This window comes from Mirounga leonina, unplaced genomic scaffold (assembly GCF_011800145.1).
Source record: "Mirounga leonina isolate KUSES-001 unplaced genomic scaffold, KU_Mleo_1.0 Mir_53, whole genome shotgun sequence".
NCBI classification, from domain to species: domain Eukaryota; kingdom Metazoa; phylum Chordata; class Mammalia; order Carnivora; family Phocidae; genus Mirounga; species Mirounga leonina.
Genome location: NW_023270807.1, coordinates 78951062 through 78968097, shown reverse-complemented (window position 1 = coordinate 78968097; position 17036 = coordinate 78951062). Strand labels below are relative to the sequence as shown.

The 17036-nt window shown below is 42.7% G+C and overlaps 1 protein-coding gene across 1 annotated transcript; it reads right to left on the bottom strand.

Annotated features, from left to right (window-relative positions):
- Nucleotides 1-272: 272 nt before the first annotated feature.
- HEY2 (hes related family bHLH transcription factor with YRPW motif 2) lies at nt 273-12262 on the bottom strand. Its single transcript, XM_034990522.1, has 5 exons — nt 11981-12262; nt 9944-10022; nt 9728-9811; nt 7390-7471; nt 273-3403 (listed from the first exon to the last, which is right to left on the bottom strand). The coding sequence occupies exons 1-5, from the start codon at nt 12061-12063 to the stop codon at nt 2718-2720; spliced, it is 1014 nt and encodes a 337-aa protein (XP_034846413.1). The 5' UTR covers nt 12064-12262; the 3' UTR covers nt 273-2717.
- Between the last annotated feature and the right edge of the window lie 4774 nt (nt 12263-17036).

Here is a 17036-nt window from a genome sequence, read left to right as displayed (position 1 = left end):
AATAAAGCCAATTTGGTCTTTAAATTTACTTAGTTGCATTTTGTTTTTTAACAGTGTACTGTGATGTTAACAGCTGAGGATGTGAAACATTTATCAAGAAACAAATTCACATGACCAAAATTACAGACAACAATTAACTTTAGGAACTATGACAACCTTTAGCAACTATGTAGCAATTTGTTTTGCAAATATTTTAATCATTTAATTGGAAAAATAACAACCCATATGTAACTGAGAAGGAAAAAATATAAGGAAAAACAAAAAGGACAAGAAAGGGAGGAAAGGAGGAAGAAAGAGGATTTATCTTAAAATATTTAATCAAAATTAAAAATAAAAATTCCTGATCTCTAAAATGGTTTACATTCCAAAAAAGGAAAAGAAATTCTTTGAATGCTGACATTACAACAGGCACAGAATCAGTATTAGATCTTAAAATAAGAATTATTTCTATGCCTATTGTCCACAAATCATGATTAAAAAGCAAACTTCAAATACTACTAAATTCATTTTCTTATTTACTACCTAATTCCATCAGAGCTAATTGAAGATACAATAACCACAGAACTTACAGACAGGAGGAACAAAGTGATCTGTTTTTGCTCATTTTTTTTTAACCACTTATAGACAAAAATTAGAAAAACTATGTAACTTTTCAAAACTAAAATAATGTAAGAAACCTCACACTCTTTCCTTTAACTGTGAGGATAACTGAATGAATAAAAAACATTCTTTTTTTATTCTTTTCTTATGTTTGGCCCAAAAGCTTCAGGAACTGAAATAATCTCTTCTAGGCTTCACTGAAGAGGGAGAGATATGTGCATAATTTCTACAGCATCAAAAGAAAGTTTCATTGAGGTAGGTACAGAGGATTTATCATCAAGAAGCATGTATATGCTTATCACATACGCATGTGATGTTTTAAAAACCCTCTACAAACGTTTTTGAGTTACAAAATGTATGACACATTCTAGCTTATTATCCTAGGTTCAGTTTACCATTATTTGGAGTTCTTATATTTGCACTTTTCCAAGAACCATGGTTAAGAATAAAAGGCATAGGAAACTGATCACTTCCTGTCTCCAATAATGTCATACCCGCCTATGCTTAACTGATTTACAAGCTCAGATAAATGTTATTTTCAGGCAAGCTGTGAATTATATTAATTATATTAAATGACTCTGAAAGAGAAAAAGAAAAGCCATGGCTTAAACTGTTAATGTAAGAAGGCCTTGCTTGAAATTCATGTCAACTTTCCATTCTGCAAAGCAACTCATCCACATAAAAATAGTCAAAAAGGATTTCATTTAATTAGTGATATGTAGACTTCTGCATAGAAAAAGGTTACAAAGTAATGCAAAAAAGACTGGGTACAATAATTTTAAACAAATATTTAAAAAGTATAATTTTGCATAATGTTTAACATTCTCATGTTTATTGCTTTCTCCACACAGCAGAGAAATGAAGTGCATAATAATACATGCTGTGTCTTTATCTTTCAAACATAAAATCTCATGTACTCAATTTTAATGTATTAAGAGATTACTTTGTCATTAAACAGAATAAAAAAAAACAAAAGAAAAACACCATTATGTAGCACTAGTCTAGGCATGAACAAAAATAATTTATGTACATCCCATTGCATACATTCATCTTGATTTGGGATCAAATGCAATCATAAGCTTGACAAAGAGCTTTTAAAAATCGTGGCTTTTCTCTTCCCAATGCTCTATCTCTGTCTCATCACCTCCAGAAATGCAACTTTTCCCAAAGGGTGACGAGAATAGATATTAACATTATCAGGACGAAATGAAGAAGGTAAGTATGTAAAAAGAGTCCAAATGAAACAATAAATTAACCTAGACTTTTACAAACTGGAGAATTTTCAAGTTGGCATGAATCAAATGGGCACATGGTAGGCAACTGCTTTTAGGTGCACTCTCTATATAAATGCATGGTTTACATAAAGAAGCACCATATTTTGAGCCATGAAAAAAGTGCCTGGGGGCTTGCAGGCAGGGCAGAAATGGTTGTTAATCTGAGCACTGATGGAATAATTGCTTATACCAATGCATTGCTAAATGTCACCACTTGGCAGGCAAGTCTGTACAAAGAAAGCAAACTAAGATAAAACTAGGGTCTTTCAACTTGAAAATTATTTTCAGCAATCCTTTTGGCCAATAAAAACCTGTTGGTTTCAACACAGCACTCTTCTCTGGCACTGTATTAAAATGTCTGCAGCCTAATGTAAGACTTCTGTCCCTTTCCTTTCTTAACCTAACCTCTACGCTCTTTACTTGTGCAATGTTATATATTCAGAAGAAAACTTTACTAGCTCAGGCACTTATGAAACACGAATTTTTTTTTCCATCTAGTTTAAAGAGAATCCAGTCAGGACTTCCCTCCCCCCCCCTTCCCCAATTCAGACATACTGATGCACTGCTGGATGATACAGTCCATATATCTTCCAGGAAACTTCTAAATGAATACAAGGGTGAAGTTTTCAAAAGTTGCTGATGTCAGTTACCAAGCTGCCCTAAACAAAACAAGAGAAAAAAGATAATACCACATTTCCACTTGTGAGGTTTGTGTCTCAAATAGCTTTATTGTTCCTTTGCGGATCTGTAGACATCTGTATGGCTACTCTCAGGGTGCGGAGGTTTAAGCTGACTCGGAAACGAAGGCCATTCGGTTACCACCGCAAAAAGTTCAGTGAAAACTTAAAAAGCTCCCACTTCTGTCCCCCAGGGTCGGTAAGGTTTACTGTTTGTCCCGCCGCTTGTCTGCTGCGGGCTGGACGTGGCCGACGCGGTTAAGGGCGGGCTGACGGCTGTGGCGGCTGCCACGGCTGCAGCTGCGTTAGGGGGGAGCATGGGGAAGGCCCCCGCGAAGGACAGAGGGAAGCTGTGCGCCGCTGCGGTGGCCGCGGCCGCGGCCGCGTGGACAGTGGCGGACAGGGACAAGAGGGAGGTGGAGAGAGGCGGCACGCAGGGCGCCGCGCTGCCCGTGGCCGGCATCCGAAGGGCGGAGTCGGCGTGGGCGAACGTGGCCGTGAGGAGGGCGGAGCCGTGGGCAGGAGGCGCTTCCGAAGCGGTGGAGAGGCGGCAAGGCGTGGCCTCGGACGCGTGGAGTCCGTTGGGCTGGAGCAGCGCCGCGGGGAGGTGGTGGAAGGCTGCCGCCCAGTGGTGCGGGTGCAGGGGATGGTGGTGGTGGGCCAGAGAGGACGTCATGGCCGCCGCCTCCCGCTGCGAGGCACACGTGCTGAGGTGAGAGACCAGTCGCACCCGCAGGGGGTCGGAGGAGTCCAGGCCCTCCACGGAGCTCAGGTACCGGGCCACTTCCGTTAGGCACTCCCGGAAGCCAATGCTCATGAAGTCCATGGCCAGAGCGTGTGCGTCAAAGTAGCCTGAGAGGGGGTCGGAGCGGGGGGGGGGCGGGGGGGGGAGGAGCGAGAGAAAGCGGTACAGAGACTGAGTAACCACCGGCTGTGCTTCCCCCTGTGCTTCCGAAGAGTCGGGGAGAATGACGACCCTTTCTGAAAATGTTGCCAGTTATTTCTGGCTGTAATTGTTACGGAAGAAAGTCTACTTTGCAATGCACATGTGTGACAACACTAGCAATGCTACATACTACAGTTCTTGCAACTAAATATCACAGTGGGGAAAAAGTAATTAAGAACACCCGCGTTTCAATACTTCCATTAAAAAAAACAAGGGAGGGGGGCCTCTCCTTTTGTACTGTGGGATCGTGAAATTCCCTGGTAAACTTTTTCACGGTCGTACAGGATTTCAGTCCCTCTGTCTCTGTCGCATGCGGTGGAGATTAAAGGGTTATTCTGAAACAGCCGCACTCTTGGCATTTGTAACAGATATGAAATACATCTTAGCAGCTTGAGGACTTTCTTTAAATATGTGCTAGAATCTCTTAATAAATTCATAAGTACTTCTTGGCTGTTGTTTTTTTTTTTAGCAAATTACTTGTATGAAAAATTTGATGAAAACAAAAATTTTTTTTTTTTAATTTGGGGGTTACTAATTTGAAGATCTTATTTTTCTATCAGGCAATATAAGGCTGCTTTACTGATAGATTACGATAACTCCTCTCACTTTCCCGAAATTCAAAGATATCTTTCCTTTACCGGTTAGCTTATATTTTCCTGGCATCCACCCAAGAAAAAACTGTTAATTTTTCAGTGTGTATGCATGTACCACACCCCTCCCACACCTAAGGTTACAACCATAAAAATGGCTGGAGCTGAGTCACATTTATGAGAATCCCTTTTTATCCAAATGTAGTACATTAGATAAAAAATAGTAATGTATCATTATTATCAGTGCCAATTTAGGGTAGAATAATAATCAGACATTTGGGGGAAATGTCACCACTCTGAGTGACCTCTAATGTGTACAAATGTATCCTTTTCAGATTCTTTCTCATTTGCAACTTTTTTTTTTTTTTAGCAATTTTCAAATTAAAAATTTATTCAGCTTTGGGATATGGGTATACAGAAATGAAAAATATTACAAAGTTATTTTTACCTAAGGCATTTAATGTATTATCTTTTTCATGTTTCTGCAGACCCAAGTATTACTGTTTCATTTATCATCTACTAAAAATTAAACCATCTTATTGTGTAATCAAAGCACTTTGGAAACTCCTAAAGCTATTATATCAACAGAAATATGGAAGTCTCAAAAAGATATTTGGGGCAAAAATACACACCATTAAAACAGTAACAATAACAGCACAAAGCTGATATAAGAGAATATCATGAAATGTGGAAGATCAGCAACAGAAATAGTTATCATCCCAGGACTTCAGCTTAGATAGCAACAAAATCCCTGGGATTAAGAGAGAAAGCTCTTCCTGAAGAAGACGCCTCCATAGAAAGAGTTCACATGAGAACCCTCAGCGTTCTTTGTCGGGCTTTTCAGGCTTCTAATTTTCATGAGAGAAGGATCAGGCTTCTAATTTTCATGAGAGAAGGATGGATGTAATCCAACAGAAGACAGAGTCCAGAAACACAGAGGGATCTAGAAATTTAGGTTACTCTACTAAATTCTCTTTAGAAGACACTGCAGTACCAAGACACACTGTAAAGAATGGACCAACAGAACGGGAATCCCAGGGGCTTCCAAGAATTTTCATGAGTGGGCACAAAGTGATTGAAATTTGTGATTTGCCAGCTTTGTGTTGTTATATATGGCTGAGTTCTCTGTTGCGTATTAAGGAATATAAATTGTGTAATTCCTATTTTATTGCTGAATGCAGAGGAAAATGATGATAAGCAGCTGTCCCCTAGGAATAATCTTGGGCCAATAATGAAGGCACATGGGTCCATATCACTTCCTCTGTGCCATCACTAATGTATGGCTTTAAGTGAATAAACTCACAACAACCTTGTGAGGTAGACACTATCACTGTCCTCATTTTACAGATGAGGAAACTGGGGCTCAGCAGGGGTTAGTAGTTTACCCAAGTTCACAGAGCTAAAATATGGCCAAGCTAGGATTCGAAACCAGGCAACCCAACTGCAGAATCTGTGTCCTTCACCACTACACTGTGAGGCCCCACAGCAGCTGTGAGTCTTGGATGATGTGAGCCCCCACTGCCAATCCCTCCTCTTCAAGGTCCATACTTCCTCCTGTGCGATGACCTCTCTGATGACTTGGCCATCAGGCAACTTGTACGGAGCTTGCTTGGAAATATCTGTTCATAAACTATTCTGGGATGAATTTTAGGGCTGTTCAGGTAGCCAAGAATAGCAACCAAGAATGGAACTTAGTTTTTACAATAAGGCATAAGAACAGTATTCCTCTTTAGAAGTATAGCTCATGCCAAATATTTGAAACCCTGGTAAGAATTCTTAGCCTTGTGAACAACACCAAGGGAGGCAAAACAGTCAGACTGCTGTTCCTGCACCATCACCAACTCCATCAGTCTACTATCCTGAAGTGGCAGGTGCAGAATCAAAATCATGGGGCTGCAGGGGCTTTAGAGCTCAGAATGCTAGTGTAGGCCTCACAGTGCAGCAGAGCACTTCTGTCGTGGGTTAAAGGCAAGGCAATGGCCAAGCTAGGCTGGATCACTGGTTTCTACGATTTCATCCAGTTCTCTTCTCTATTATGTAAGAGTTTTTGCATCCTATGCTGAAGGTTAATTTTCATGATAAGAAATCACAATTCCGTATCCAGGATGGTTTCTAGAGAAGGTGCAACTGAGGTTTAGTCAAACCATGGGGGCTTCTCTTTACGTGATCACCGCCCCTCCCCGCACACCTGATACAGGTAAAAGAGAGTAATGCCAGGGCTGATGTTCCACAGGTCCTTGGCAGTATGGTCACATTGGAGTTAAACACTGAAGTACTTCCACAGCAATTGGTAAACAGCTATTTCCCTCCAGTGCCTTGCCCCTGCTCCGATCTAGGGCAAACTGTGATACTATGTAATGAAAGGATAATGCTGAGCAGAGAAGCTGCCAGGGTTGAGGGCAGCACTTAGCCCTCGTGGTGGTAGTCTCTCCCTAGCCAGTTGTCAAATACATTAAATAACAAAAGACTCTTGGTGAAGGTGACTAGCAAAGGCCTGCTTGAAGAGTGAAAAAGATACTAAAGGGCAAAATCAAGTCTGAGTAATGTGTGAGAAGAGGGATCATGAAATCTGAATGAATATTACAGCTTTCAGGATCGCAAGTCTATTTTTAACGTGACATGAGGGGTCCATCTCTGACCTCTGGATGATTCTTTCCTAAATCACTATCTAGTACAGAAGACATCTCTCCAGGGCCCTGGGCCCAGGATACCTGTCCCTGCTTGCTCTCTGCAGGAATGACTCTGCTCCATTAATAGTTTTCAGTACAGAGATTCACTACCTATAGTTCAAATGTTCTGTCTGGTCTAAACCCAAGATCAACCAAAATCTGAAAACAGTGAAGATAATTCTAAAGTCAATTCCTTTGGAATGGCTGCATTAGGTTGAGTCCTAGTCTTAATTTCGGGGGTATCAGAGGATGAGAAAGAAGAAGAGAAAAAGATTGCCTTTAACCTCCTGTTTATGTTTGGATGTTTGCGTGTTTGTTTTGTCTTTCTGTACAGACTCCAGCATGTGTTCCTGAGGTCCCAAACAAATCTCTGACCAGGCTGCTGTGAATGAAGCTTTACTCCCACAGTATTATGAAAGCAAACACAAGCCCAGGGTCAAGTGCTTCTTTTGTTCCGGAAGTTCTTTCCCACGAGTTCAATCCTGCCACTAGCATTGATTTCCACAGCTTTAATCTGGGACCTCCTATCTCAGCTTGTTAAAGAACTGTTCAACTATGACTTTCCTATAATCTTAGGGGGAAAAATGAAAAGAGAGAGGTGGCAAGGGGGTAAAAATGAAGTCACCTACTTACCTTTACCCCCAGTTGCCTGAAGCATCTTCAGATGATCTACTGTCATTTGCAGTATTTCGGCTTTCTCTAACTTTGCAGATCCCTGTATAAACAAATAACAAAGTCTTAGAAGTTCTATGGAAACTGAATTGGAACATTTTACACTGGATTTTCAATATTCCTTTTCATTAGAAAATTCTAAGCTTAAATTTTTTCACAGAAACATCTGAGTTCTTGGCAAACTTTACATGTAAACAATAATTACTGTGTCACACCTAATGACAGATATTGGCCAATTTATCTTTTAAAGACTAAACGGTGTAACAAATAATTTTTTAATCATAAGAATAATTATACTCCTAAGACTGCTCCACTAAACAATTATAATCGCAAAAATCTCAAACCTTGCATCCAATCTCTACCCTCTATTTCATTAGGAGACATCTAATAGCCTTATATAATGCTGCAGTTCTAGATCAGTTGAATCCCACTCTGAAGGATAAAGAGACAGGATCTTAGCAAATTAGATTTTTCAAAAATAAAAAGTTCTAATAAGTCTTTAAGGCACACCCTGGTAAGCAGAAACAAAAAATAAAAAAGGGAAGACTTTTAAGGGTTTTTTTTCCCAAAAATTACCAGCAGGTGTCACTGTGAGTCCCAATATCATAAACAAGAAAGCATAATTTACTACCTATCTAGTAAGCATCAGAAATGCTTAAAGATATTTGAACACTTTAAAATAGTTCTTAATAAAATATCTTGGAAATATATTTATATGTCCTACTTTTTAAAATCAAGCAACCTCTGGAAACCAACTGAAATACAGATGTGCCACCTTGAACTGCCTCAGAGGACTGTGGGTGGCTGCTAATTTCCTGGAAAAGCTAAATAATTAAATCAATATGTCTTTTTGAAAAGGAAACTGAAGTTTTTTTCAGGTTCCTATGCTCTACTTGTTTTGTGAAAATTATCAGCACCCTGTACATGGTGAGAGTGCCAGAGTTATTTAAACTGCTAGAAAGAACACTCTTCTAATCATACTGTGACAGGGCCAGCTAACTAGGATTGGTAGCCAAGCTTGGCAAATGAGAAAGCCTGTGTTTATGGTAACTAACTGCCAAACAACTGAGGTTTGCTTTTAAGGTTTGTTTTAAGTCGACATTTAAGAAAAAAACCCTAACAAACTAAGGGGAAAAAAAAAATCAAACTGACTGTTCTTCATAACTGCAGAGATTTCAGTACTCAAAGTGAAAATGCCAATTACTGATATTTTCATTTTCAGCCTATTGTCATTGAAAATGTTACTAATCAAAACTACAATTTCCATATTACATTTAGCTTATCAAAGGCAGTTTCAGCATATAGGTATCTTTTTTCTCTCAGAAATGTACAATCAAGAGCATATTACATCTTGTACTTCTGTCAATTTGCAGTACCTCCATGAAGATGTACAGTAGTTTTAGTGAAAGTGACAAATAACAAAATTGCAGTTTCTGGATAATTTCCAAGGGCTTTGTAGGGCTTGCTGTATAGTTGTGGTTCATGAAGTAAACAACAAAATAAACAAACAACTGCTGCCTTATACCCTATTTGAATTAAATTGAAAGTATTTTCAATAGCATACGATGCCATATTCTTTGAAAGATGCTCTTAGAAATCTGTGCTATTAGCCATTGTGGCAAGAGATATAAAACTTTTCCAAAACGACAAAGGAATATTTAAACATTTGGCTTCTTCCTTTTCTAAGTGTGCAAAATCTTTTTTTTTTTTTTTTTGTAAAGGAATACCTTGAATTCTGAAAAAGGAAATTTATGGCTAGTTGTATTTTTACCAAACTTCCAAAAAGATGCCCCAAGTAGAACACTGTTCTATTAATCCAGGGATTAAAAATGAAACCAAGTGATTTGGTAAAAAAATTTTATTGGTATTATCATAGGAAATAGAGCTAGAGATGTTACTTCCTGGACTTTGGTTATTTTTAAAAAGCATTTTTTTTTTTAACCGTTTGACACAAAAATGAAATTTCACATGGTATATTTTTTAAAAGAGTACGACATACAGCTCAGTTTTAAATAAAACCACTACTGGTCTTCATAGAAAGAACAGAGAAAGCATGAACACTGTTACCCTTAAGGGAGAAATAAGCTGAAGAATGGAAATGTTTTTCAACTTCATGATGGATTATGTTTTTAATAGTTTTGCCACAACAAAGCATTTTATTGAAATAGCTGCTCTGTGCCAGATCAGGGCACATACACCATTATTTTAATGAGCTTTAACAAGAACCCACATTCCCAGATGAGAGAATCAGATTTTTTTGAGCCTTTTGGTGGGGTGGTCAGGGGTAAGGGTAGCTTACTTGTTTTTCAAAAGCAGTTGGCACCAGTCGTCTCAACTCAGATAAACTGTTATTTATTCGATCTCGACGCCTTTTCTCTATTATCTATTCCAAAGGAAGCAAAACAATAACAAAAGTTTTTGAATACACAAATGCTAAATTTACTCTTAATGGAAGAATACAACTGTTACACATTAGGCTCATTACATGAAATAAAAAGAAAAAAAAATCACATACCCCTCTCCTTTTCTTTCTTGCCATAATCTGAGATGTTGTTGTTGGGGAATTTGATCTAATCACAGAGCTAGTACTTTGCCTATGAAATAGGAACAGTATGTCAGGTGCTGCATTAACATAACAATGGTTTCTTCTGGGTGCTTCATGGCATCCATTAAATATTGAGTGATTGCACAGTTCAGTTCTGTGTTTATTCTTAATTCTTACTTTTAACATACTTTGTTTTCAGTCCTTATATCTACTTTCAGGTAAGAATCATGCCCTCCCCCCCTTTTTTAACAAGTCATCCAGACACCAAATCCATTTGCAAAAACATCTCTAAACTTTTAAGTCTTGCAGTGAAAAACTTACGAGCAGTCAGAGTGAGAAGTCAGTTATTAGTACTTCCTAGTTCCACTCATAAAAATTTCTTAAAAATCAACTAATCCCTAATAGCATCCCTCCTCCAACCTCCGGTCAGACACACTAAACAAAGCAAAGCTATTTTAAAATAAAGGCCATGTTTAGCACCACTATCAAACAGATAGACAGTCATCACATGTCAAACTGTTGTCCCTAATGCAATCTTCAAAATAAACAGAAGTTATCTTACTATTTCAAAACTTCAGTCAGTCATATCTCACAACAGGAAAAAAAATGACAAATGTAATGTTTTGTATACTAATCTTCCAAAAGAATGCCCCAAATTATATATGCCACTGACAGGGAAATTAAAATGAGATCAACCACTAGGTAAATGTTTTACTTTGAAAATGAAACTGTAGGTATCTCCTAGTCTTCAGCCTAAGCTTAAACCTCTAGAAGCTGCAATCCATCTTGAGTTTACTAATGAAAAAATATTTTGTATTGAAAATTCAATCAAATCATTATTTTGTCACTTACAGCTTTTGCCATCCTTTCTAGTTTGTACATGTTTCTCTTCATAATTCATGGATACTATGCTTCTTTATGTTCTCAAATTCTCCAGATTCCTGTTATTTGTCCTCTTTCATTTTAGGACTGTTGCACACACCAGGTTCTTATTATCTCACCTTCTCACTTCTGGATCTTATTTCTGAATTAAGTGTCCCCCTCAGTCCCACCCCATCCCAACTGGTTTCGCCTTTCACATGACTTCTGTTTTTCAGATCTCATTTTTTAAGATGACGCACACTTTAATAATTAAAAAGATCCTTCGCAAGCAACGTTTCATGTAAATATCTCTGCTGTTGCCGATTTCACGCTTTGGTTTGTACTTATGAGAATAACGATGTGGAAAGAAAACCTGTTTTCCAAAGGTAGGAAGAATTTTGCTCTTTGAGTGACAGCTGCAGATAAATAATTAAGGAGCTTGTGGGGATGCCAATTAGAAGCAATTATCATTTGACCCGCCTTGGCATTAAAATGCCTCGGTAATCTCCCTCTGTCACTGGAAAGTAGAGGTCTGGCTTCTGTGATCACGACCCCGATCTTTTCCAGACTTAAGAACAAGCAGTCAAAGAGATGATCTATGCCCCAAACGATCCTTACGTCTGTCACTCACTCTCCCGTCAGGCCACTCACACATAGTCAACCTGGAAAGCTCAACCTACTTGGCCTTAAAATTGCAAATTGCTTTAATTTCTCCAAAAGGCAAATCATCTTTTTAGACTCTTGAAAAATAAAAAATATATATATCAATCTCTTTCTCTCTTCGCCTGGCCTATCCTGGAAGTGCTCCCGCAGTTTTCAGTGGCGGGGGCGTCGCCCGTCGCCAGCGCCTGCCTGTCCGCGCTCCCAACGCTGACAGCCGGGGACCCTCCCTCGCCAACTCCTGCGCTGTGGTTCAGTCGCGTCTCCCTTCCTCTCCGCCCCACCCCTGGTGTGAAAACCGACATCCCCCGCCCCACCCCAACGCACGCTCCGTGAGCGCCCACCGCCCAAAGTTTCTCGGGCAAAACTTTCCCCCCTTCGTTAGGACGTCGCGGAGAGGAGCCTCGGGACTTCCCAGGAGCCGCTCGCGCACAAAACTCCCCGATGCCTCGGGCTCCGGGCAGTTCCCGTCGAGCCCGCGCTCACCCCGAGTAATTGTTCTCGCTTCCCACGTCGATGGTCTCGTCCATGTCGCTCTCGGAGGTCGTCTCCTCGCAAGGGCGCTTCATCGCGGCGAAGACGGCGTGGGGAACAGCCCAGCCCGAGCCACCAACGCGGAGCGGGGCGCAGCGCCCAGGGGCCCTGCCAGCCTCCTCCCTTCCTCCCTTCCTCCCTCCCTCTTTGGGTCCGGGAAGGCGCGGCTCCCGCGGCGGCGCGGTCGGCTCCTCGCGGCTCTTTCCCACGCCGCAGCCGGGATCGGCCGCAAGAACCGGCGCCGGCCACGCCCCTCCGCGCGGGCGGGGCCACCTCGCCCGCCTCCCGCGCGCAGGCCCCCGCCGCCCCGCCGGGTTCCGCCTCCTCCGGGTCGGCGTGGCCTGCGATTGGCTGGGGCGGAGGGGCGGGGCCGCGCTCGCCAATGCTCGCGGCGAGCCTCCTGCGGAGGCGTGGGAACGCTGCCGCGCACCTAGGGTCCGGGAGCTGCGCGCAGGCGGGAGAGGCAGCGGCGAGCGTGAGCGCGAGGTCGATAGCTCCAGCTAGGGCAGCACGCGGACGTGGGCGCGGGCGCGGCGGGGGAGGACCGTAGAGGGGCGGGCTCCAGACCTCGGGTTTCGGCCCTCCCTCGCACCCCTCCCCACAGTCTGGCGGTGAAGTTTCTGTCTTGTGTTTAAAGAATAACCCCAAGCGCGTGGCTGAGTGTGAGCGAGCGTGTAGTGACGTTGGGAGGCGCCGTGGCTTAACCGAACCGCCCCACTCGGCTGTCCCTTGTCTGGACCAAAACTGCTGACTGGCTGACCCTGAGGGTCACATTTGCCCTCTGGGGTTTTTGAAAACCTTAAATCAAAGTTGCTTTTCTCCCTGGCAACTCCCAAGGCTGCTTTCGCGGCCTCTGGGCTGTGGACAGATAAGGACGTGAGTTTCCCCGACCAGGTACTTAACCGCTGGCTGTCTGAGGGTCTGAGCCCGGCTACCATGTGACGTTCGATTTGCTCTAAATCAGTTATTTCCATCTGGCCACGGGGGCTGTGGATAGTAGACTGCGCTGAGTAGACCGTGAGCCGGAGTTATGTCCGCTCTGGCGGCAGGAAAGACGAGACCAATGACGCAGGTATTTCAGGACACAATTTTAGTAGTTTTTCAAGTTCGAGTTTTTCGGGCTTGGATTATCCAGATGATGGCAATTCTCCACTCCCCTTGGTGTGTGCAGTCGTAGCGGTAGAGTTAATGAGAATTCCGAACGTGAAAAAATTCGCGCTTGGAAATTCAGTTTGTTTTCTAAAGTACGAATTCGTGTCCAGTTCTTAGAGCGTTGGACAAGGTGGGTTGTAAAAACTACAGAAGTGCTTTCAAAACACGTTTTCTAGCGGCTCTTTGCGTGTGTTGCGGTACTTGAACAGGCTACGCCAGGGTGCCTCAGCGAGGGCTGGAGCTGAGCAGACCGAGCGCGAGAGGCGGTGTGGGCTCGCACGGCCCCGAGCCGCTGTACCGCGAGGCGGGCGGCGGGTTGGTCGCGGTCGAGCCGGAGACTCGTTGCTCCGGGACAGCTCCGTGCTTTCTTTAGTGGGGGAGAAAAGGCTTTGAGAAAGGGGCGTCTGTCATTCATCATAACCGTCCGCCACGGACGGATTCCGGATTTTCCAGGGATCTGCTTAGGGCGTCCCATTGACACTCCATTCTGTCCGCACACAAGACCGGCGCGGGGCGGGGAGGCGGAGAGGAAAGGATGCGTCGGGAAAAGGCTGGGCCCGGGCGGGGGTTGGGCGGGGGAGAGCGGGAAGGACTTGCAGCCAGCGTGTTAAGCCCTCATTAAAACACAAAACCCCCTTCCCCACAAGCCCTCGTCTCTTTTGTGCGGTCCCCGCCGCGGTGCCTGCAATAACCGTGTGAACAGAAACCCAAAACGTTTCATCCTGACTTCTGAAACTTAACCTCGGGCAAAGCACACAGTCGGCGGGGGCCGGGCAGGCCCTGGGGGGCTGGACCAGGTCAGCTCAGGACACCGGGGACGCGGGGGTGGGGGTGGGGGGAGCAGTGACCCCCCAACTCGGCTGCCTGCCTCAGGGTGGGTACCCAGCCCGCGAGGGCCTCTGCTCATCTGAGGGCGCTGAGCAGAGCTGAGCCGGCCGGCTTCCCACGCGCTCCGACCTCCCCCGACGTCACCCGCTCCGGATCCCTGTAGCTCTGCAGTGCTGAGCCTAACCGGCGGGTCGCCCGCCCCACCTCCAAGGAGGATGTGCCAATGGCCAGGCGGCTCGGGCCACAGGTGAATGCGCTGCACCAGGCCTGGCGCGAATCAACCTTCACAACTTTCAGTGAGGGATGCACGTTTTTCGGAAAGTGAATGCCTACAAGTGCAATTAACGTTTGCCACGCGAGCAAATAAACCCGCGCTTCCAAACGCCGGAGGCAAAATCTGAGATCGTCACTGAAAAAAATTAAAGAGTTCATTATCACTATATTAGTGCATTTGATTACTATAATTGTGAAAAATTGCAAAGAGGGAAATGGTTTGCTTGCAATAAACTAGCAACTGGTTATAATTTTTCCATATTTGTCTTTGAAGACTTAACTGCTGTAACGTGTTATAAAGAAAAATACAGCAGGGACGTTCGAAAAGCACACGCGGATTTAATGTCGCTTAAAAATTTTTTTTTAAGCAAAGAGGGTCATATTTTAAAAAGTGTTTGGAACAGTGCCGGCACATGGTAAGCGCTATATAAGTCCTTTAAATAAACAAGAATGCATAGGGCAAAAGACCTCGGTGTCAAAACAAAAACCACTACCAAAAGAATAATATGCTCACTTATCTGCAAAATAATCGCAATTAGGCAGCACGGGATTTTTCAATTAGGTCTTTTATTCCCCTCAAGTATTCCATTTGACTATCCCCTGGTTAAGCATCTTGTCTGATCTATCTTCCACTGAAAGTAACTCTCGGGTCAAAGGAAGAAACGGGGAGGATCGCCCCGGTTTACTTAGAAACGGTTGTGGATTGTGGATTGTCGGGGGAATAGAGGGCGATGGAGAGGTGACCTATGCGGAGAGAAAGAAAAGAGAATGAGAGAGCGGTGGGATTTCAAGCCTCATCACCCCTCAGCAACATCCTTTTCAGCGAAAGTTGGTTGAAGGCTTACTAAGAGCCCCGGCAGAAGAAAAGATGTCCGCGCACAGAGCAAACCACGGGCTCTTTCCTTTTCAAAGATTTGTACAGTGAGATAATGAGACCGAAAGATATGAGAGACTTCCCTAGAAACGAAAAGCCATTAAGAGAGAACGTTCAGGACGAGGATCTAAAGGGAATGGAGGAGGGGGAAATCTGCCGTCTTCCCGAAATTGGTCATCTCGCCCATGTTTTGTGCTTATGTGATTTAACTCACTTAAAGGCGTGGGAGTGAGATGTCGAATGCCAAGATCTGGAAACATCAGACTCAATGGCCTTGATCCCCTTCCCCAACTCTTCTACCCATTTAATTTTGCAGCTGTTTAAATTACAATTTTTGTACCTGTGTTTCTAAGTATGGCAATCTTGACCTAGTTTTATATTGTCCCACAAAATTTGGGTTTTCTTGCACAGATTAGTGAAGTGCTTACTTTGCTGTAATTCTAACATTCCCCTTGCACCATTTAGGGAAGGAACCTAGGATTTAAAAAAAAAAAAATCTTCTTGGTCTGCTTTTTTCTTCCTTAGAGCTCTCTAATGTTTCAAGATCAATTGTCATACACTTTGCTATTTGTAACTTCTCTGAATCCTTTGAGATGCTCCTTAGGATTACTTAAAAGGTATCTGCCATTCCAATGTTTGGCTTCTCTTAGAAAATCACCAAGGCATGACACCACTTTAAAAAAATGTTTTAACTTGGTTGTCAGTGAAATTATAGGCAGCTCTGTTATGTAAAGACTATGTTAGTCTGAGAAGCCTGTGTGCACATAGTTCAAATTGAGAAGTCCAATTTTGGGCCTATCTGAAATACATATTATGGTTATTTACGAGCTTTCTCTTGCAAAGGGAAGACAAACAGGTTGCTCTGAAAAGTGGTAGTCTATTTGCAATTGCTGGGGCAGGTGACAAGCACATGCATCTGTGGGCAGTTTTGTTGGGCTTCCCTCCCTGACTGGAAGGCTATTGTGAGCTGGCAATGTTTTAAAGTGTGTGAAAAAGCTGCACCCTTGAGAGTGGAGGCCAAGGGCAAGATCCTTGTAAATTTTAATACCTTTCTCAACATCAGGCTGGCAGAAGGCAAGCCAACCTAGGGTCACGTAAGACAGGACACATATTAGCAAGCCAGTAAAGTAAAACAAAGCAGAAAGCAAGGGCAGATGTAGGCCCACCAACCTTGAAGTCAACTATAAAAGGGAACTGCTTTACTAGTTAACAATTATTCTTGCCTGGTCACATAAAGTGCATCATATTTCTTGGCTTACCCCAATAGGTGCTACTTATTTGTTACATCAAAAACTCTGAGGTAGGAAATCTTAGACCCAAAGCCTCCTTTCTTCGAAGTTAGAATGTTTAAATTGATCTCTGCTACTAAGGGGTAATTTATTTAAAAGCTTTTATTTCATTAATAGTGTTATTGGTTTTTAGCACATGCCCAAGAATGAAAGCTGGTTTTATTGTTGGACCCTTGAGGAAAAGGTTGTATAATTAAGTAACTAGTATTCCATATCCCTGTAAGCCACATTCAAAAGATAACTACACTCACTCTATCAACTTCTTTGTGAGGGTTAAATTGATATTGGCAGGCTTTTCTTTCAAAGAGATTCTTTTAAATTTCTGTTTTCTTGAAGTTGGTTTGACTGGAATTTTTTTTTCCTCTTTAAGGATACAGTTAGATATATTCACTTCTCTCATGAAAATAATCTTTTAACTAACCTCATCCGCATCCTCTAGAGTAGGGCCTGGCAGGCAGGGGGTGCACAATAAATGGTTTGAACTGAAATTCTTTTGAAATTAATGAACTTCCTGCTTCTTTCCACATATATAGAATTTAAATACATTGGCATAATAAAATAGCAATAAACAACCATGAATTTAAAAGCTAGG